Source organism: Symphalangus syndactylus, chromosome 12 (assembly GCF_028878055.3).
Source record: "Symphalangus syndactylus isolate Jambi chromosome 12, NHGRI_mSymSyn1-v2.1_pri, whole genome shotgun sequence".
In the NCBI taxonomy this organism is placed as follows: domain Eukaryota; kingdom Metazoa; phylum Chordata; class Mammalia; order Primates; family Hylobatidae; genus Symphalangus; species Symphalangus syndactylus.
In genome coordinates, this window is record NC_072441.2 from 45999619 (window position 1) to 46023284 (window position 23666).

Consider the following 23666-nt stretch of genomic DNA (forward strand, 5'->3'; position numbering starts at 1 on the left):
TTTTACTACAATTTTAAACATTTTTTAATTGTAAAAAAAAGTTTACAGTAACATTGTAGTGATAGCAAAAAAATTAAAAACAACTCAATTGTCTATAAATGGTAAAGTGTAATACACTAACACAATGGAATGTAGTACACAGTGAAAATTAATAAGCTACAACTACTTGAATGAATCTTAAAAACAATTTTAAACAAAAGAAGTGGCTAGTTACGGTGGCTCACACCTATAATTCCAGCACTTTGGGAGGCCAGGGAGAGAAGATCGAGACCAGCCTGGGCAACAAATCGAGACCCCATCTCTACAAAAAAATAAAATAGCCAGGTGTGGTGGCATGCCTGTAGTCCAAGCTACTCAGGAGGCTGAGACCAGAGGATTGCTTGAGCCCAGGAGTTTGAGGCTACAGTGAGTTAGACCCTGTCCCTAAAAAAAATAAAATTTAATAAGTGAATGAAGTAAGATAAGAATGTATAACAATATTATTCCATTCAAAAAAATGTTTAAAAATAGGCAAAACTGAATATTTTTTAATAGAGATATGTACACAGGTGCTAAAACTGAAGGGAAATGAGGGAATGATTAACACCAAATTTATGATAGTGGTTACTTCTGGGGAATGTGGAGGGTGATGCAGTTGGGAAGGGGCACATAGAGGCCTTCAAAGGTTCAGTATCTTGTTTCTTACCTTGAGTGGTAGAGCTGTAGGTTTCCATTTTATTCTTTGAACTATACATTTATGTTTTATACTCTCAACTGTATGTAGGTAATGTTTCACGATAAGAAGAAAAAACAATTTATAATGTTCTTTTCAGTCTTTTTGCAGCAATTTTTGTTATCAAGCATCTAAGTTTTTTGAAGCACAAATTCCCAAAACTCCAGTATGGGTTCGAGAAGAAGAGAGGTAATTTAAGTCATTGTGTATATACATTTGTTGATATATTCTATTCTAATAATTTGTTTCTGCTTTATGAGATTAGCTGAGAGTAGGTCTAGTTTTCTGTAAAAAGTTACCATTTTATATACTTTATGGGGAAATGGTTATATTTTAAGCATAGCTATTAAGGATTTTACACTTAAAATCAGAAAATGTATACATACAAATGTTATTTGTTTGTTGCTTTAGCTTTAATTGCAAAATCAGAACTTTTAACTCCAGTGTGCTGGGATGCTAGTTATGTCTGTGAATCCTGTTAATATAATAATCCTGGAGGAAGAATGTTAAATTTTTTCAGAAGTTACTGGGTCTTAGGATCCAGGTGAACTCTGCTGTGAGGAAGGTTAGAAAGTTCAGGTTCATTTAATCTTTATAAAAATCAGTACACTATTTTATTAATTTAAAGACAGACAATTAAAAAGTAATTTTTTTTTTTTTTTGTAAAAAGAGTTTATGGGCAATGCTGGAGTTTAGCCTCTTGGGAAATGATTTAAATACCTGCAATGTTTTACTAGATGCTAAAGTCAAGAAAATTTTATTATTGAGGGTGAAATGGCATGATAATATAAAGGTAACAAGTTATCGTTATGGTAATTAAACTGTATTGCCGAGAAATTCCAATGAAATGGTTAGTGAGATAATGCCCAAAATAAATTCATGTTTGAAAGAGTGTATTATAACAACACAAGGCAGTGTTACTTGTGGTAAGGTAGGAACTATGCTAAATAAACTAATGACCTAAACATAATGAGATGCAGGTTAACTAAAAAGGTCTGGCTCAAAAAAAAAAAAAAAAAAAGCCAAAAACCTTGAAGTCTTTTCTGATGCATAAGGCGATGTAACACCACTCTTAATTCAAATAACATCAATTATGCTGACAGCACATCACAGCACCTGTGATGGCAGACCCCCCTCTTGCCTGCCGATCCAATCCTGTGTGGTTTAGGATATGGAAAACTTAACACTGTGTGGCCCTTGATAATTGAGTTAAACATAATGAAGACTAACTTGTTCATCATTTCACCACCAGCCTGTCAGCTTTCTCGTTGGGAAAATAAAAGACTCTGGCATTGTTCAACATGACTGGGAAGCTAAAAGTACTTTTTTACTTATTCTTTTTCTCCTTTCTTAATATTTCTGTCACTAGAGCTGCCCACTACTTCGCCAGTTCTCTGAGAGCAACATATTTTATTCCCCACTGAAACCAGTGTTTCCTCAAGTTATCCTTAACTTTGCTTCCAAAGATATTTTCTCTACATCTTAAATTTAACCCTTTGTGCCATCCTCATATCTACCTCAACTGCTTCAAAACCATTTACCAAACTACCTTTCCTGCCATCTCTGTTTTCTTCAAGCATAGGTATTGGTACTTCTTTTAGCTAATTTAAAACAAATCTTCCAGCCTGGTGTAGTGGCTCACGCCTGTAATCCTAACACTTTGGGAGGCCAAGGTGGGCGGATCACTTGAGTTTAGGAGTTTGAGACCAGCCTGGCCAATATGGTGATACCCTGTCTCTACTAAAAATACAAAAATTAATTGGGTGTGGTGGCGGGCACCTGTAATCCCAGCTACTCAGGAGGCTGAGGCAGGAGAATCACTTGAACCTGGGAGGCGGAGGTTGCAGTGAGTCAAGATCGTGCTGCTGAACTCTAGCCCGGGCCACAGAGTGAGACTCTGTCTCAAAAATTAAATAAGTAAATAAAATGAAGTAAAACAGGTCTTCCTCTAAGTTTTTCCTAAAGTCTTACTATCCTGTATTCAGAATGCTCACTTTTTCCCAAAACTTGAAGCCCTTTTACTTTATATTTGCAGTTCTTGAAATTCTACCTTAGCTATATACCCTTCACTACCTCACTATAAAAGAAAAATGAAAATGTCCTTTGTGTCGGGCGTGGTGGCTCACACCTGTAATCCCAGCACTTTGGGAGGCCGAAGGGGGTGGATCACGAGGTCAAGAGATCGAGACCATCCTGACCAATGCGGTGAAACCCTGTCTCTACTAAAAATACAAAAATTAGCTGGGTGTGGTGACATGCGCCTGTAGTCTCAGCTACTCAGGAGGCTGAGGTAGAAGAATTGCTTGAACCTGGGAGGCGGAGGTTGCAGTGAGCTGAGATCGTGCCACTGCACTCCAGCCTGGTGACAGAGCGAGACTCCGCCTCAAAAAAAAAAAAAAAAAGGCCTTTGTTTCTCTAATCTAAATGAATCAATTTACATTCAAATTGTGCAGTAAGTGCTTAGTACCTGGCAGGCTACACACATACACATACACATATACAAGTATAAAACCCAACCTGTGAATTTAACAATCACTGGATGGCAGAACATGAATTAAACAAGTTTATGTTGACTTTAATGGGGCCCTGTCTTATAAATTAGCAAGGTTAGGATGTCGCATAATGAGCACTGTGAGCAAAAGTGAGAAAATAAGCTTGTGGGAATGGGTTGGGATATTGAACATTGGCCCACTTGAAATTTGGGAAACCAGAATATAACAATAGGTAAGTAACAAAGGGCCAGGCTGAGTGTGGTAAACCCTCAAGTACTGGGGAGCCATCAAATGTTTTTGAGCAGAATTTAATCTGATATTGGTGTACAAAATGAATTAAAGAAGAAAGAATCATAATTAAAGAGCTAAAAGGGTCCTTAGAGAGATTTAATCCAACCCCTTCATTAAGTGTATTTCTTAAACTAGTGATCTGTATGAGACCAGGATTCTACTCATTATATTCCACTTGATTAGAAGGAAACAGTGAATAATCTATATATATGCATCTGCCTCATTGTATAGCGTAACTGTAGCCCTTAATTATATATAACACTTGTCAGTGTATAACCATATCAGTATCTTTTATATCTGGATGCATTTGTGTTACCTTAATTTCCAAATTCTTAGGGGCAGGGATTATGTCCATGCTATTTAATGAATCCACTAGAGGTCACTGTTTTTTCAGAGACATCTTTTTACCTGTGCTAAGGATCAGAATTCTAGAATTTGGTATTTTTAAAAGCTTGTCTAGCTATTGCACATTTAAGCTCTACAGAAATGTGATATTTTAAAGAAAGTCTGTTCACATATGGTATGGGATACAATATCCTGAGCCAGTCTTCCTTTAGGGAGGAAAAAAATGCTTCTTTTAAATGGTGGCATGTAATATTTAATGCAGAGATATTTTTATTAGCTTACAATGAGTCATGATAAATAATACATTGCATCATAATAGTAATTTTAATAATCATAATTTTAAAATAATAATAAATTTTTATGGCCAGGCGTGGTGACTCGCACCTGTAATCCCAGCATTTGGGAGGCCGAGACTGGTGGATCACCTGAGGTCAGGAGTTCAAGATCAGCCTGGCCAACATGACAAAATCCCATCTCTACTAAAAATACAAAAATTAGCCAGGAGTGCTGGAACACACCTGTAGCCCCAGCCACTTGGGAGGCTGAGTAAGGAGAATCGCTTGAACCCGGGAGGTGGAGGTTGCAGTGAGCCGAGATCACACTCCAGCCTGGGCGACAGAACAAGACTAAGAATAAATTGTTAAATCCACCCAAAAGATTAGATATCTTATTGCAATGACTTCCAAACTTTTGATCACTATAATAAGTTCAGTTTACATTAGGATCTCATATATGCATATAACTAAAACTAAAGCAAAACTTCTGTGAAACAATATTATTCTTACTACATGAAATGCCTCTGATATTTTCTACTCTGTTGCTTTTTTAAAACACTGGCAGCAACCTACTTAATTGATGGGTCCTGATCTGCAGTTTGAAGCTCAGGTTTTTGGTTGTTTTACTGTAGGAAATCTGCTTCTCAACACTAAGTCTCAGTTTCCTCATTTGTAAAAGGAAAAAGTTGCATTTAACTTCCGAGTTCCCTTTGGTTCTAATGATTTACAGTTCTAAGCCAATTGTGTCATTAGTCATTGCTACTATAGAGAAAGTTTTCTACATAAGGAAATATTTATTAAAATGATGAAAATTAAAATTATCTGCTTAAGACTAGAGAAACTTATACTATCTTGTAGAAAGATCTGTCTCAAGAATTTTGAATAAAGTTACTGACTTTAATAATTTGATCTCTTTAGTCTGTAAAAGTGAAGGCTGATAAAATATAGATCAAAGCTTTTAAATTATGAAGAAAAACCAGGGATGTTTTAGAGCATGTCCTGAACAATTTGAACTTGGCATCACTGAGGATGCCATGACCTTACACACCATTTGGAAACAGAATATTGAATTTGACCTAATTTGGTCTTTCTTACATTATTGTGAAAGCCAGTAAGTACAGGCATACCTTGGAGATATTGCAGATTTGGTCCCAGACCACCACTATACTAAAGCAATAAAGCAATCATGGATTTTGTTTCCCAGTGTATGCAAACATTATGTTTCCACTATACTGTAGTCTTTTAAATGTGCAGTAGCATTATATCTTTAAAAAATAATGTACATACCTTAATTTTAAAATATTTTATTGCTTAAAGATGCTACTGATCATTTGAGCCTTCAGCAAGTATTAATCTTTTTGCTGGTGAAGGGTCCTGTTTTGATGTGGATGGCTGCTAACTGATCAGGGTGGTGGTGTCTATAGGTTGGGGTGGCTGTGGTAATTTGTTGAAATAAGACAACCCCAAGTTTGCTGCACTGATCGACTTCCTTTCACTAAAGATTTCTCTGTAGCATTAGATGCTGTTTGATAGCATTTTACCCACAGTAGAACATCTTTCAAAATTGGAGTCAGGCCAGGAGCGGTGACTTATGCCTGTAATCCCAACATTTTTGCGGGGCAAGGCAGGAGGATCACTTGAAGCAAGACATTTGAGACCAGCCTGGGCAACACAGTGGGACCCATCTCTACAAAATGTTTAAAAAATAAAAAATTAGCTGGGTGTGGTGGCACACAACTGTAGTCCTTGTAGGTACTTGGGATGCTGAGACTAGAAGATCACTTGAGCATAGGAGTTCATGGTTGCAGTGAGTTAGATCACACCACTGCACTCCAGCCTTGGCAACAGAGCAAGACTGTGTCTCAAAAAAAAAATTGAAGTCAGTCTTCTCAAACTTTATTGCTGATTATCAACTAAGTTTATGGAATATTCTAAATCTTGTGTTACCATTTCAACGATGTTGACAGCACCTTCATCAGGAGTAGATTCCATCTCAAGAAACCACTTTCTTTGCCCATCCATAAGAAGGAGCTGCATATCCGTTCAAGTTGGATTATGAGATTGATGCAATTCAGTCACATCTTCAAGCTCCACTTCTAATTCTTATCTTGCTATTTCCACCATATCCATAGTGACTACCTCTACTGAAGTCTTGAACCCCTCAAAGTCATCCATTAGGGTTAGAATCAACTTCTTCCAAACACTTGTTAATGTTGATATTTTGGCCTCCTCCCATGAATCCCAAATGTTCTTTTTTTTTTTCTTTTTTTCTTTTTCTTTTTTTCTTTTTTTCAGACACAGTCTCACTCTGTCACCCAAGCTGGAGTGCAGTGGCGTGATCTTGGCTCACTACAACCTCTGCCTCCCTGGTTCAGTGGTGAAATCTCAGCTCACTGCAACCTCTACCTCCCAGATTCAAGTGATTCTCATGCCTCAGCCTCCCAAGTAGCTGGGACCACAGGCATGCGCCACCACACCCGGCTTATTTTTGTATTTTTAGTAGAGATGGGGTTTTGCCATGTTGGCCAGGCTGGTCTCAAACTCCTGGCCTCAAGTAATCCACTCACCTCAGCTTCCCAAAGTGTTGGGATTACAGGCATGAGCCACTGCGCCCAGCCCCAAATGTTCTTAATGACATCTAGAATGGTGAATCCTTTCCTGAAGGATTTCTATTTACTTTGCCCAAATCCATCAGAGGAATCACTCTATGGCAACTATAGCCTTAGGAAACGTATGTCTTAAGACTTGAAGGTTGAAATTACTCCTTGACCCATGGGCTGCAGAACGGATATTGTGTTAGCAGGCATGAAAACACTAATCTTGTACATTTGCATCAGAGTTCTTGGGTGACTAGGTACATTGTTAATAATCAGTAATATTTGGAAAGGAATCTTTTTTTTTTTTGAGCAGTAGGTTTCAACAGTTGGCTTAAAATATTCAGTAAGCCATGCTGTAAACAGATGTCATTTAGGCTTTGCTGTTCCATTTATGGAGCACAAGCAGAGTAGATTTAGCATAATTCTTAGAGGCCTTAGGATTTTCAGAATAATAAATAAGCATTGGCTTCAACTTAAAGTTACCATCTACGTTGGCCCCTAACAAGAGAGTCATCCTGTCCTTTGAAGCTTTGATGCCACATATTTACTTCTCCTCTATAGCTATGAAATCCCTAGATGGCATCTTCCTCCAATATAAGGCTGATTTGTCTACATTGAAAATTTGTTTAGTGTAGCTATCTTCATCAATGCTCCTAGCTAGATCTGTTGGATAACTTGCTGTACCTTCTACATCAGCACTTGGGGCTTCAACTTGCACTTTTATATTATGGAGATGGCTTCTTTCCTTGAATCTCATGAACCAAACTTTGCTGTCTTCTACCTGTTCTTCTGCAGCTTCCTCACCTCTCTCAGCCTTCACAGAATTGAGGAGAGTTAGAACCTTGCTCTGGATTAGACTTTTGCTTAAGGGAATGTTGTAGCTGGTTTAACCTATCCAGACCACTAAAACTTTCTCTATACCAGCAATAAGGCTGTTTTGCTTTTTTGTGTTCACTGGACTAGCATTTTAAATTTCCTTTAAGAATTTTTCTTTTGCATTGACAACTTGTGTACTGGCAAAATAGGCCTAGCTGTTAGCCAGTCTCAGCTTTTGACATGCCTTCCTCACTAAGCTTAATCATTTCTAGCTTTTGATTTAAAGTGAAAGATGTGTGACTCTTCCTTTTACTTGAACATTCAGAGGCCATTAGTAAGGGTTTTTTTGTTGTTGCTGTTGCTGTTGTTTTTTGTTTTTTGGGTTTTTTTTTTTTTTTTGCATTTAGTAATGCATTTTATTTATTCTAAGTTGCATACATTTTTACATTTTTAACATCTGTGCAATTGAAATGGATCTCACAACTGATAGAATCTTAGATTACAGCTGGACACAGAGGCTCACACCAGTAATCCAGCACTTTGGGAGGCCGAGGCCAGTGGATCACTTGAGGTCAGGAGTTCGAGACCAGCCTGGCCAACACGGTGAAACCCCATCTCTACTAAAAATACAAAAATAGGTTGTGGCATGCACCTGTAATTCCAGCTACTTGGGAGGCTAAGGCAGGAGAATCGCTTGAACCCAGGAGGCAGAGGTTGCAGTGAGCCGAGATGGCACCACTGCACTACAGCCTGGGCAACAGAGTGAGACTCCATCTCAATAAATTAAAAAAAAAGGGGGGGGGCTGGGTGTGGTGGCTCACACCTGTAATCCCAGCACTTTGGGAGGCCAAGGCAGGTGGATCACCTGAGGTCAGGAGTTTGAGACCAGCCTGGCCAACATGGCAAAACCCCGTCTCTACTAAAAATACAAAAATTAGCCGGGCATGGTGGCTCATGCCTGTAATCCCGGCTACTCGGGAAGCTGAGGTGCGAGAATCTCTTGAACCCAGGAGGCAGAGGTTGCAGTGAACCGAGATAGTGCCACTGCACTCCAGCCTGGGTGAAGAGTGAGACTTTGTCTCAAAATAATAAATAAATAAATAAAAATTAGCTTTTCAGAGAGACAGAGGTCTTGTCTTGTTGCAGTCTCAAAAAAAAAAAAAAATTTAAAGGAAAAGCAGTATTCAATGTCAGTGAGTCTGCCATTGTAAAGTTACTAATTGGCCTAATTTCAATATTGTTGTGTCTCAAGGAATAGGGAGGCCTGAGAAAAGGAAGAGAGATGGGTAACAGCTGGTTGGTGGATCAGTCAGAACACACACATTTATCAATTAAGTTTGACATTTTATGTGGGCTTGGTTCATGGTAGCCCAAAGCAATTACAACAGTAACATCAAAAATTACCACATATTACTATAACAGATAATAATGAAGTTTGAAATATAATAATTACCAAACTGTGACACAGAGAACACATTTTGTTGGAAAAATGGTGCTGATAAACTGGCAGACACAGTTACCACAAACATTCAATTTGTAAAAAATGCAGTATCTGCAAAGCTCAGTAAAGGAAAGCACAGTTAAACAAGGTATGCTTGTATAAATTTATTTAGCAGATTTTATAATACCAAAACCGAACAATATCCCTTAAAATTTGTAAGAGTAATATCTTTATATCACAGTAAGCTCACTACCTCATTGGTACAGATGTTTAAATAAATTTAAGATTTAGACAAATTCATAAATTCTACCTCCATACTTTTATCAAGGTTTTGGAGTCAGAAAGGGCCTTGGAGATTTTCTAGCTCCTCATCTTTAAGGTATGTAAAATATCTGGAGTAGATCTGTAATGTCATAGAGACTAACAGTGGTTCTCACAAAATGTCTCCTGATACCCTGTTAGAGACAAAACATTGACCTAGAATGGTCTGGGTCATGACGCACTGTGATGCTTCTCATCTTGTGAGTTAGAAATTTTTCACCCACTTGGTGGCCAGAAACAGACCACATAGAGTTTTGATGCTCTGAGACAGTGTGCTTATATAGGTAATTATATAGTTGCAGTTATAAATCCTATTTGGCTAAATGTAGGCTCTGACAAGCCTTTGAAGGTGGGAAGTCTCCTGAATTGTAATCTAAAATCTCAAATCTAAGAAAGAAGGACAATGTTGAAAATCAAATTATGATTTTAAAGATGAAATTGGGGTGAATGGTTAATGCTGACAGAGCTAAAAGCGCCATCATCTGGTCCAGAGTAGGGGATTTCACACGTTGCTTCTTGGCAGTAAACAGTAGAATCTCAGAGGTGCGGAAGCCAAAAACCTCTGCAGAACAACTATAACCTCTTCCTGAACAGCCATCTCTGTTGCTTGGTATGCAGAATAAAAGCTTCTGAAACAGGGTTTGACATGTCTCAAAATAGATTTGAAAAGTTCTCACCATACCTGCCGCTTCTGTTGGTTTATATATAACATACATATTCCAAGTGATATATATGCACATATATATAAATATGTACATATATCCACTAAGTTATTTGGCATAAGTTATTTCTAGTTTTAGATTTACTTTGCTGAAATGAAAACCAATCATCTAATTTATACCTTAGTGAAAGTAAGATGAAAATGTTTATAAAGAAACAGCTTACAAGCATTCTTTAACTAGGATGGTTACATATTTTTGTTTTTTAAATTGAGCTTTCATAACTATCTTCAGGACAACAAAAATTGTGGGAAGATAATAGAAAATACTCAGCTGGAAGAGAAATGGCACTTTCTCTTCAAACGAAAGGAATTTGGATTTCATCTAAGAAAGGATAAAAAGAAAGCAGTGTAACTTGGTGCTTCATTCTTTCTAAAATAGCACATAGCAAAAACAAACTGGAATTTTATATTGAATCTTTAATCTAGTTTATTTCAGTGTCAGGTACCATTCTTTATAGATTGGGGATGAGGGAAGGTATTTAAGGTTCCTTTAAGATGGTTAACATCTAGAAACAGTGTTGAGTTTAGTTCTTAGAAAAATTACACAAAGGAGAAGAAAATAGTTTGTAAAGTATATTGAGTTCCTGTGAAAGGGATTAAGCAAAGGTGGTAACCTTACAACTTTTTTGGGTCTTTTCTAACACTAAATAGAGGCAACAGGATATAGAAAGAGCTTGGCCTAAATCGAATCCTAGATTTACTACTTGTTAGCTATGTGATCTTAGGAAGTCATTTAACCACTCAAAACTTCGATTTCCGCATCTATAAAAATAGAGTTGAAGGCTGGGTGCGGTGGCTCACAACTGTAATCCCAGCATTTTGGGAGGCCGAGGCGGGCGAATCACGAGGTCAGGAATTCAAGATCAGCCTGGCCAACATGGTGAAACCCTGTCTCTACTAAAAATACAAAAAATTAGCTGGGCGTAGTGGCGGGCGCCTGTAATCCCTGCTACTCAGGAGGCTGAGGCAGGAGAATCGCTTGAACGCGGGAGGCAGAGGTTGCACTGAGCCGAGATTGTGCCACTGCACTCCAGCCCAGGCAACAGAGTGAGACTCTGTCTCAAAAAAAATAAAAATAGAGTTGTAAATTGTGTGAGGATTAAATGAAATAATGTGTAAAACCACCTAGCAGACAGTTTGGGAAGATGAAAAAGTGCTGGAGATGCATGGTGGTGATAGTTGCACAACAGTGTAAATATACTTCATGCTACTGAACTATACACCTAAAAATGTATTAAACGGTAACTTTTACAATATAAAAAATCCACCTAGCATATGGTAGGTGATGCCTACCTTATGCTTTTTCCCTTGCCTTCTTTAAAGATATAATTTTCTTTTAATTCTCAAAAAACAACAAGTTGTATAGCCAGAGATGTTGCATAAAGCTGTCTTAAATTGCATTCATAATTTACAGTAATGTTTATATATTTTGATTACCATTTGATTGAGCTACACTTGGACCTCATTCTTGCTTGGAACTATTCTGCCTTCAAGATCTTGAAATAAGAGCTTCCCGTCTCTGACCACAACCTCTATCTCAATCTGTAGCTATCACTCCTGAGTCTGCTTTGTGACCTCATTTTGACCTCCTATCTCTAGCCTAGCTCTATTCTTCTGAGTTGGCAGACCCTCTTACTTTTGTTTTCTTGAGCTCTACAGTCAGCGATTACAGTGTCCTCTTAAACAATTATAGATTCTTTCTCCCTTAACCTGCCATGTCAACCTTCCCAACCTCCAATCATACTTTTTTCCTATTTAGCTTGCTGAACATTTTGGGGAAAGTTCTCAAATAAGACCATTAGCACTTTAGATAAGCTATCTCATTCAATTCAGTCCTCTTAGCATCCCTGGGGAAATATTATGCTACTCACTTTATGGATGGTGGAACTGAGGCTCAGAGTGGTATGGTGACTCACCCAAGGACACTTAGTTATATATAGATTCGGGATTTAAACCCAGGTCTGCCTGATATCCAAGCCTACATTCTTTGTATTCCTTTGGCCCTGTTCTCTCTACTATGATTTTCCCACCTTTTTTTTTTCTTACTGACTATAGAATAGACCTTTTCTACTCTCAAACTTTGAACCAACCATCAACCATAGTAGAGAGTTTAACCCACTTTACTGAACCAATTGAGGGCATCCAGCAGAAACTCCTTCAACATTATTTTCTTCATATAGGCTCTCATTTCTCTGCCTCATTGCTGATAAAGTACCCTCCTTTATCTTACTGATTCCACTTTCTCTCCTGGGCCTTGCTTTATGATTTATTTGTATTCTGCCTCCTTTGAGATATCCTTTCATATTGATTATTTTCCCTCTATCTTAAAAAAGCCTGAAAAATATCTATTAGCAGTCTTATAGTAATTGGTGATTTCAGTGAGAGCCATTTCAGGAGAGTAATGAGTACAGATTCCAGAAGGCAGAAAGTTGATAACTGAGTAGGAAATATGGAAGTTGAAAATGATGAGGGCAGACTTCTTTAATAAAGGCTTATGATGAAATGAGGAGGGGCTGTATGATCAAAGGATTTTTTTTTAAGAGATTGGGTAGATTTAAACATGATTACATGCTTTAAAAAAAAAAGAGAAAAAAGGGAGAGGTTTGTAGAGTAAATACCCCAGAGTGGAGATTCATGGGATTAGCCTCAAATGCCTTTATATACAGACTGTATCCATCTTTATAAGCCCAGCTGAAATGACACCTCTCTGAAACTCCCTTTGATTGGCTCAGGAGGAAGTTTTTCTTCTCTGATTTCTTGTAGCAGCTTATACATCTCTCATGGCATTTCACACATACTGTCTTGAATAACAGTGTAGTTATTATGAGCTTTACTGTCTAGATTTGATTCCTGGCTTCACCACTTACTAGCTGTGTGATTTTGGGCAAATTGCTTATTCTCTCTGTACTCAGTTTCCTTATCTATAACATGGGGATAATATTAGTAGCTACATCATTGTTAGGAGGATCAATATCTGTAAAGCTCTTAGAATATACGTTTGTTTTCTACTAAATTGTAAGGTCTGGCAGGCGCGCTGGCTCATACCTGGTAATCCTAGCACTGTGGAAGGCTGAGGTGGGGGCAGTGGGGAGCAGGGGGTTGCTACTACTCCAATGTAACTACTTTCTCAGAAGTTAACGCAAAAAGTCTTACTGACCATGTAAAGGAAATCCAACAGAATTATAAACAGTCTCTGCCTTTAAGGATCTTATAGTCTAGTTAAGAAACCAGACTTAAACATATGAAAAGTTAAACATTGGCCAGGCACAGTGGGTCATGCCTATAATCCCAGCACTTTGGGAGGCCAAGGCGGGCAGATCACCTGAAGTCAGGAGTTCAAGACCAGCCTGACCAACATGGAGAAACCCCATCTCTACTAAAAATACAAAACTAGCCGGGCATGGTGGTGCATGCCTGTAATCCCGACTACTCGAGAGGCTGAGGCAGGAGAATCACTTGAAACCAGGAGGTGGAGGTTGTGGTGAGCCGTGATCACACCATTGCACTCCAGCCTGGGCAACAAGAGCAAAACTCCATCTCAAAAAAAAAAAGAAAAAAAGAAAAAGAAAAGTTAAACATTTAGATAATGGTTCTAGTAGTAGGCCTTAAAGGAGTTGGTGATTAATTATGTTAATTGTACAGACAATGATGACTCTGGAATTTAGGGAAGGGATTTACTTTAGTCCAAGTTAGTCAAGGAAAACTTTACTGGGCTGGTGGAATTTGAACTTAACCCTGAAAAGTGAGTAAAGTTTAGGTAAGAGAGAGACTAATCCAGATTTCTTGTTGATGAGTTTCACAGTACTTTGTACTTTAATTTTTTTCTTTTTTTTTCTTAAGATGGAGTCTTGCTCTGTCGCTAGGCTGGAGTGCAGTGGCGCAATCTCGGCTCACTGCAACCTCTGTCTCTCCAGTTCAAGCGATTCTCCTGCCTCAGCCTCCTGAGTAGCTGGGACTACAGGCGTGCACCACCATGTCCAGCTAATTTTTGTATTTTTAGTAGAGATGGGGTTTCACCATGTTGGCCAGGATGGTCTTGATCTCCTGACCTCGTGATCCACCTGCCCAGCCTCCCAAAGTGCTGGGGTTACAGGCATGAGCCACCGCACCCAGCCTAATTTTTATTTCTATGTTCTTGTTACAGGCATCCCGATTTTCAACTGCTAAAGGAAGAACAAAGGTATAGTTGAATCAGTATCATTTACCATTTATATATTTATGTTAATAGAAACATTAGGAGTGAAGCAGGTAATATGAGCTCTTGGACTTCCTGTGCTGATACATTATGTAAGCGTCCCATTCTAGCCCACACAAAGAAATATTTGACTTGTTCAGCTTTTTCTTTTGTGATGGTAAGATGATGTGTTTGATCTGTATGATTTATTGTACAGCTGTTCCTCCCGAGGAAATCTAATTTAACCTGTTGAAATATGACATAAACACAGCCTCCATCTCAGATACCGTGCTTCTTTGTCAACTAGATTGTGCCTATTACATTTTTTGAAAGGTTTTTATAGTCCTATAGGATTTCAAAGCCAGTAATGTACCACTTACTTAATTATTTGAAAGAGCGTCTAAAGCATTAATATAAATTCCAAGTTGTGATTTTCTTTCTAAACTTTCCTCATGGTATTGTTTGCCTGACCATGGCCATCTCTCAAAACACATCCCTTAACTCTCAGAATAAATGTTCCTAGTTAATAGTTACTACCTTAGTCACAGGGCGTTGAGCACAAATAAGAGATATTTATTTATTGATGTATATCTTTATAGCTTCAGAGTAGTATAAAAACATAATTGCCTTAAAACTCCAAGAGAAAGTAGGAAATACATGAAAGTTAAATTGTTCTAATTTTTTTGAGCTTACACCAATTTTTACTGTTCTTCTGATGCAAGAGACAGCCCCATGGCTATATAGGCTAGATTCTAACTAAAAGATGGTATCTAAGACTAAACTAACTTTTCATCTTTTTTCTTCATTCCCATCCACAACCTTGCTTTCAACTTTTATATAGATATATATTTTTTTTCCTTTACATTTTCCCACAGCTTACTTCTTGACCCAGAGTCTTTTTCATCCTGACCTTTTAAAGTTTCGATATGTGTCTGTGCTTGAGAGCATCCTTGTTTGTTTCAAGTTTGTATTGGCAAAGCTACTGTTGCCTTCCCTCTTTCGTAATTCTTCATCTTAATCAAATCTAATCTGAAAATTGAAGAACATTGTCAGGGAAAACTTGTCTTTTATTGTTAGCATGTTGTTTTAACTCTGGATTTTCAAATTTAAATATCTTTTATTGAAAAATGTTGATTTGCTAACTTGTTCTGCTATGACTTTCCTGTGATTTTCATTCTGTAGAATTTTCTGTACAACAATCAACCAGAATTAGAAAATGTTTACCCATTTATTTTTATCATTTTATCTTTTCCAATCTATACACAATTCCTGTTTTTTTTTTTTATTTAAGAAATCGATAATGAAATTTTCTTTTTTTTTTTTTTTTTTTCAAGACAGAGTCTCACTCTATCACCCAGGCTGGAATGCAGTGAAGCGATCTCAGCTCACTGCAACCTCCGCCACCTGGGTTCAAGCAGTTCTCCTGCCTCAGCCTCCTGAGTAACTGGGACTACAGGCACGCACCACCACTCCTGGCTAATTTTTGTATTTTTAGTAGAGACAGGGTTTCATTATGTTGGCCAGGCTGGTCTTGAACTCCTGACCTCAGGTGACCCACTTGCCTTGGCCTCCCAAAGTGCTGGGATTACAGATGTCAGTCACCACACTCAGCCAAAATATTCAAAAGAAAAACTTTTTTAAAAAAGGTCAGCCAGTAATCCCAGCAGTTTGGGAGGCCAAGGTAGGTGGATCACTTGAGGTCAGAAGTTTGAGACCAGGCTGGCCAACATGACGAAACCCCGTCTTTACTAAAATACAAAAATTAGCTGGGCATGGTGGTGTGCACCTGTGATCCCAAATACTTGGGAGGCTGAGGCAGTAGAATCACTTGAACCCAGGAAGCGGAGGTTGCAGTGAGCCGAGATCTTGCCACTGCACTCCAGCCTGGGTGACAGAGTACGTACGACTCCATCTCAAATAAAAATAAAATAGAATAGAAAAATAAAAAATAAAAAGGTCAGCTGGGCATGGTGGCTCACGCCTGTAATCCCAGCACTTTGGGAGGCCAAGGTGGGCAAATCACTTGAGGCCGAGAATTTGTGACCAGCCTGGCCAACATGGCAAAACTCCATCTCTACTAAAAAAATACAAAAATTAGCCAGGTGTGGTGGTGCCTACCTGTAATCCCAGCTACTTGGGAGGCTGAGGTGGGAGAATCGCTTGAACCTAGGAGGCAGAGGTTGCAGTGAGCTGAGTTCGCACCATTGCACTCCAGCCTGGGCAACACAGTGAGACTTTGTTTATATTATTTTTCATATTATATATTTTTTAAACTACATATATACTTTATATATTATATATAGTATACATTATATATGTATAAGTATATATATGTAAATATATGTACATATAAAGATATACTTTATTTTTTATATATTTATATATTATATATACTTTACATATTTTTATATATATTTATATATATATTTGCAACAACAGGCAAATCCAAATAGTGCAGTAGGATAGCATTATCAAGTTTTTAAAAAAGTTTTGCTGTACTCTTGTAACAATTTTAAAATAATTGGGGGAAAAAGACAAAGGAAGAAGACAGAAGGAGAACTATATAAAAAATATATTATTAATAGATGTACTGAAATTATAGGCTTCTTCTGAAATTTATGTATCAGAACCTAGAAATAAGGTTTTGTCTAGGGAATAAAAATTTCTACCTTGAAAGTTACAATGTATAAATACTATGGGGTACTTTACTTTCCTGTTGTTTCAGGTTTTATTTGCTATTTGTTATTTAGTTATTTTATTTCTCTTTCATTCTACAGTGGCCATTCTGGAGAAGAAGTACAGTTATGCAGTAAAGCCATTAAAACATCAGATATTGACAATCCTAGCCACTTTGAAAAGCAGTATGAATCTAATTCTTCTAGCACTCACAGTGATAGTAGCAGTGAGAATGAGCAAGACTTTGTTTCCTCCATTCTACCAGGAAACAGACCAAATTCAACAAGTATTAGACCACAGCTGCACCAAAAAAGCATAATGAAAAAGAAAGCTGGTCACAAAGCTAACTCCAAACACAAAGACAAAGAACAGACAGTAGTAGATGTCACTGAGCAGTTAGGCAATTGCAAATTAGATAGTCAGGAGAAAGATGCTACATGTGAACTTCCTTTACAGAAAGTAAATACTCAGAGTTCTTCAAATAGGACTTTGCCTGAAAGATTAAAAGCTTCAGAAAATTCTGAAAGTGAATACAGTAGGTCAGAAATAACTCTAGTAGGCATAAGTAAGAAAAGTGCAGAGCATTTTAGGAGAAAATTTGCCAAATCAAACCAAGTGTCTAGGTCAGTCTCTAATTCAGTGCAGGTGTGTCCTGAAGTTGGAAAGAGAAACTTACTTAAAGTTTTGAAGGAGACTTTGATTGAGTGGAAGACAGAAGAAACTTTGAGGTTTTTATATGGCCTGAGTTATGCTTCTGTGTGTCTGAAACCCGAAGCTTCTCTGATTAAAGAAGAACTTGATGAAGATGACATAATCTCAGATCCAGATAGTCATTCCCCTGCCTGGAGGGAATCTCAGAACAGCTTGGATGAGTCTTTACCTTTTAGGGGCTCAGATACAGCCACTAAACCACTGCCGAGTTACAAGAATTTGAAAAAAGAAACTGAAAAGTTGAATCTGAGGATCAGGGAGTTTTATAGAGGACGGTATGTTTTGGATGAAGAAACCACCAAGTCACAAGACTCAGAAGAGGTATGTCTTACAGACATTGAGTTTTTCCAGGCCGTTAACATTTGGAAAACTCACCACAGCAAATCTTGGAGCAGGAAGGATATTGAAGAGATAATTGTTAAATTTTCAAATAGTTTCTTTAGTCATTCTGCCTTTTGATTTACAGTGCCATCTCCACTGTTGGCATTACTATTTTACAAATAAGTTGACGTTTACCCCTAGTAAATTTTCATCAGTGTGCAATATTTTTTTCTAATGTAAAAATAGCCTAAAATGGTGGGACAAAGTTTTCCCTAATTCTTCATATAATAAATGAAGCCTCTGAAGAGGCTTGCTTTTTCTTCGGTATATATTCTTTCAGATTTATACATGGGGTCTGTGTGTGTGTTTAATGGAAGTACATGCCATGGAATAAACTTGCTAGTTACATTGGAAAATATTTAGCAAGCATGTCCATTTAAAACATTATAGATGAAAATAGTTTGTAAAGGAGACTTATTGGGAAATAATGGACAAAGAGAATGGAAAGCACATTCAGATAGACCTAGATTTGAACATCTGTTTTGTCATTTACTAGCTGTATGAAAAATTAGTTTCTTGGTCTGTTTGCTCATCTGTAAATGGGACTATTAATAGCTTCTCTTGCTCAATTGTTATTCGTTTTAAAGACAATGTGTGTAAAGCATTTATCACAGTACATGACATATAATTGGTACTCAGTAAATAGTACCCATATGTAGAGACTGAAAATGTGCCACTGAGATTTAGAGAGTATCTTTTGATATTTCTACTACCCATCTTTGATTGATGTGTACTCCCTGGAAAATGAAGTCATTTAACATGAAGAGGAATGGGTAATAACCTTGTTTTTACCACAAAACTTTGTTCTCAAATATTCCTAAGTAAATGTGGCTCTAAATTTAAAAGCACATTGGAGATTTGGAAAGAGGGTAGAAGTAGAAATGTAGTAAAGAATTTAGAAATATATTTCTATAGAGTGTTGCTTGGCCCAGTACCCTACTTCAAATCATTTCAAGTATATTATTAGACATCATCCAAAACTTATATTAAGCTGGGAGAAACATTGATCTCTGTCACTGAGCTGCATAAACCTACCATAGAACATCACTTATTTTATCATTTTGTGCTTTTTAGCCTTAAAAAGGAAAAAATAATTCCTGAAATTTGACTTTTTAAAATTTATAACATTTTCCAAAAATGTTACATAACATGTTAAAACATTTCCATTGAAGTACAACACAGATAGTAATTATATTATTTCTTGAGTATTCACATATGAATGTCCTGATGTAATCACTACCCAAGCCAAGAAATAGATCATTACAAGTAAACTAAAAGCCCCATATATATCCCCTCCTAATCAGCACCTCTTTCCAAAATTAATATTATATTAGCACAGATTAGTTCTGTCATTTTTTTTTTACAGTATATATTCTTAGTGTCCAATTTATTTCATGCAGTATTATACTTTTGAGTCATTTGTGTTGTTGCATATAGCTGTAGTTCATTCTTTTATTGCTGCATAGTATTCCATTATATAAATATACCATTTATTTATGCTAATGGACATTTAGACTATTTTCAGTTTGGGGCTATTATGAACAATATTCTTAGGAACTTTCTCGTATTTATCTCTCTGCTAATATGCATATGTATTTCTGAAGTATCTAGGTCTGGGAATACTGGGTTATCATATATGCATATATGCAACTATATTAGATAATGCCAAACGGTTTTCCAAAGTGGTTGTACCAGTTTACAGTTCCACTACTACTAAATGGGAGTTTCCTTGACTCCACATCCTCCCTGGTACTTGATATTGTTAGTTTTAGCCATTCTGGTAGTATTGGTTTATGATTATAATACATTTCTATGATGATTAATAAATTCAGCACTATTTTATTTGCTTATTGACCACTTGGATAATCTCTTAGGTCAGGTCTGCAGATCTCTCAGCCATGAATACCAGCACCTGCTGTGGTGGAGATGGCAGGGGGGTGAAATGGATTCTGTGAGGATCCTTACTTTTGGTTGTTTAATGTACTATTTTTGTGCTGGTTAGCCTCCTGCCAGAAGGTGGCACTTTCAAGAGAGCATCAGTTGTGGTAATATAGGGAGGATCAGGCTGTGGGTAGGGCCCTAGAACTCCCAAGAGTATATGCCCTTTGTCTTCAGCTACCAGAGTAGGTAGGGAAGGACCATCATGGGGCAGGGCTATGTGCATCTGAGCTCAAGATTCTCCTTGAGCAGGGCTTGCTGTGGCTGCTGTGGGGGATGGGAGTGTGGTTCCCAGGTCAGTGGAGCTATTCCAGGAAGATTATGGCTGCCTCTGCTGTGTCATGCAAGTTGTCAGGGAAGTGGGGGGAAGCTGGCAGCAGGCCTCACCCAGCTCGCATGCAACCCAAAAGACCTGTCTCACTCCCACCATGTCCCTCCAAACAGCACCAAGTTTGTTTATAGGCAGTGGGCGGGAAGGGCTGAGAACTTGCCCCAGGCTACCAGCCTCTCACCTGTGAGAACAAGTAGGGCTTTCACATCTCCCAGCCTGTGGAGTCTGCACACCAGATTCACACCCTCCCTTGAGTTCTGGCCAGGAGACTTCCTGTTCATTTGGAATTGTTACAAAGTTCAGCTGGCCTATCTTATGGTCTGTCTTGGAGACTGTTCCATGTGCTGATGAATAGAATGTATATTCTGCTGTTGTTGGGTAGAATGTTCTGTAAATATCTGTTAAATCCATTTGTTCTAGGGTGTAATCAAAATTATATCAAATATTCTCTCAGACCACAGGGGAATTTTTTAATTTCTACTTTGATTTCATTGTTGACCCAATGATCATTCAGGAACAGGTCTTGATGACCTGTCTAGTGCTGTCAGTGGAGTACTGAAGTCCCCCACTATTATTGTATTGTTTTCTATCTCATTTCTTAGGTCTAATAGTAACTGTTTTATAAATTTGGGAGCTCCAGGTTTAGGTGCATATATATTTAGGATTGTGATATTTTCCTATCGGACTAGTCCTTTTATCATTGTATAATGTCCCTCTTTGCCTTTTTAAACTGCTGTTGCTTTAAAGTTTGTTTTGTCTGATATAAGAATAGCTACTTCTGCTCACTTTTGGTGTCCATTTGCATAGAATATGTTTTTCTACCCTTTACCTTAAGTTTATGTGAATCCTTATGTGTCAGGTGAGTCCCTTGAAGACAGCAGATACTTGGTTGGTGAATTCTTATTAATTTTGCCTTTCCATATCTTTTAAGTGGAGCATTTAGGCCATTTACATTCAATGTTAGTATTGAGATGTGAGGTACTATTCTATTCATCGTGCTATTTGTTGCCTGAACAGCTTTTTTTTTCATTGTCTTATTGTTTTATAGGTCCTGTGAGATTTATGCTTTAAAGCGATTCTATTTTGGTATTATTTCCAGGATTTGTTTCAAGATTTATTGCTCCTTTAGCAGTTCTTGTAGTGCTGACTTGGTAGTGGTGAATTCTCTCAGAATTTGTCTGAAAAAGACTATCTTTCCTTCACTTATGAACCTTAGTTTCGCTGGATACAAAATTCTTGGCTGACAGTTGTTTTGTTTAAGGAGGCTAAAGATAGGACTCCAATGTCTTCTAGCTTATAGGGTTTCTGCTGAGAAATCTGCTGTTAATCTGATAGGCTTTCCTTTATAAGTTATCTGATGCTTTTGCCTCACTGCTCTTAAGATTCTTTCCTTCATCTTGACTTTCGATAACCTGATGACTATGTGCCAGGGCAATGATCTTTTTATGATGAGTTTCCTAGGTGTTCTTTGAGCTTCTTGTATTTGGATGTGTAGGTCTCTAGCAAGGCCGGAGAAGTTTTCCTTGATTATTCTCTCAAATATGTTTTCCAAACTTTTAGATTTCTCTTCTTTCTCGGGAACACCAATTATTCTTAGGTTTGTTTGTTTAACATAATCCCAAACTTCTTGGAGCCTTTGTTCATTTTTTTAAATTCTTTTTTCTTTGTCTTTGTTGGACTGGGTTAATTCAAAAGCCTTGTCTTGAAGCTCTGAAGTTCTTTCTTCCACTTGCTCAATTTTATTGCTGAGACTTTCCACTGCATTTGCATTTCTCTAAGTATGTCCTTCATTTCCCAAAGTTGTGATAGTTTTTTATTTATGCTATCTATTTCACTGGAGATTTTTCCATTCACATCCTGTATCATTTTTTTTTATTTCTTTAAGTTGGACCTCACCTTTCTCTGGTGCCTCCTTGATTAGCTTAATAATCGACCTTCTGAATTCTTTTTCTGGCAATTCTGAGATTTTGTCTTCGTTTAGATCCATTGCTGGTGAGCTAGTGTGATGTTCTGGGGTTGTTAAAGAACGTTGTTTTGTCATATTACTAGAATTGTTTTTCTGGTTCCTTCTCATTTGGGTAGACTGTGAGAAGGAAGATCTGGGACTCAAGGGCTGCTGTTTAGATTCTTTTGTCCCACAGGGTGCTCCCTTGATTTGGTGCTCTCCTCCTTCCCCTAGGGATGGGGCTTCCTGAGAGCCAAACTGCAGCGATTGTTATTGTTCTTCTGGACCTAGCCACCCAGCAGAGCTACCAGCTTCTGGCTGGTACTAGGGAGTGTCTGCAAAGGGTCCTGTGATGTGATCCGTCTTCAGCTGTGGATACCAGCACCTGCTCCAGTGGAGGTAACAGAGGAGTGAAGTGGACTCTGTGAGGGTCCTTAATTGTGTTTTTTTTAAGTGCACTGGTTTTGTGTTGGTTGGCCTCCAGCCAGGAGGTGGTACTTTCGAGTGCATCAGCTGCAGTAGGATAGGGAGGATACAAGCTTGCTCTGGGGTCAGGCAGTGGGCAGGGCCGTAGAGCTCCCAAGAGATTAAGTCTTTTGTCTTTGGCTACCAGGGCCAGTAGAGAAAGACCATCAGGTGGGGGTACCATTGTGTGATTCCCAGGCCAATGGAGTTATGTTCCCAGGGGGATTATGACTGACTCTGCTGCGTCACACAGGTCACTAGGGAAGTGGGGGAAAGCTGGCAACCACAGGCCTCACCCAGCTTCTACACAGCCTGCAGCCTAAAAGGCCAGACTCACTCCCACCATGCCCCCACAACAGCACCAAATTTATTTCCAGGCAGCTGGTGAGCAGGGCTGAGAACTTGCCCCAGGCTACAGGCCTCCCAGCTGAGAAAGCAAGCTGACTCACAGTTCCTTGCCTTTTCTGGTATGTTTCTGCAGTAGTTCTTGGAGCAAAAGTTCATGATGTGAGTCTCCACATGCCGCTGTGTCCGACCAAGTGGGAACTGCAAGTTAGTCCTGCCTCCTATCTGCCATTTTTTCCCAGACCTAACATTTATTTTTAATATTAAACCAACTTTGCATTCTTACAATAAACTCAATTTGATTGAGTTATAATAGCCTTTTTATATAATACTGGATTTGGTCCTCCTAATATTTGCCTTAGAATTTTTGCACATATTTTCAGAATAAGTGATATTAGCATATGAATTGGTCATGGTCTCATCATAAATCATATGGTACAAATTAATCTGAGGAAAGTTTAATTGTGGGACTGTTTTCCAAAGTGTGGTCAGAATGAAGGAAACCAAAGGAAGAACACACTAATCATAGTTTGAGAGCCCTCACCACCCCTAGACCTCAAGGAAAAAGGTAGGAGTGGACCATGAGGTCTTGTACCAAGGAAGTGCTGCGTATAGTGGACCAAGCAGGAATGACTCTTCTGCACCATCCAGTTTCTTATTCTTCATTGGCAAAACTGAGATAAAAGCCA

The 23666-nt window shown here is 38.1% G+C and overlaps 1 protein-coding gene across 6 annotated transcripts in view; it reads left to right on the forward strand.

Moving 5' to 3' along the window:
* The window catches only part of RPAP2 (RNA polymerase II associated protein 2), a 137825-nt gene that overhangs the window by 7302 nt on the left and 106857 nt on the right, over positions 1 to 23666 (forward strand). For all 6 annotated transcript variants that reach the window (XM_063625484.1, XM_063625485.1, XM_063625486.1 and 3 more), the window contains exons 6-8: positions 813 to 901; positions 14156 to 14191; positions 16963 to 17893. In XM_063625484.1, the coding sequence (XP_063481554.1) occupies positions 813 to 901; positions 14156 to 14191; positions 16963 to 17893 (1056 nt within the window). The remainder of the gene's footprint in view (positions 1 to 812; positions 902 to 14155; positions 14192 to 16962; positions 17894 to 23666) is intronic.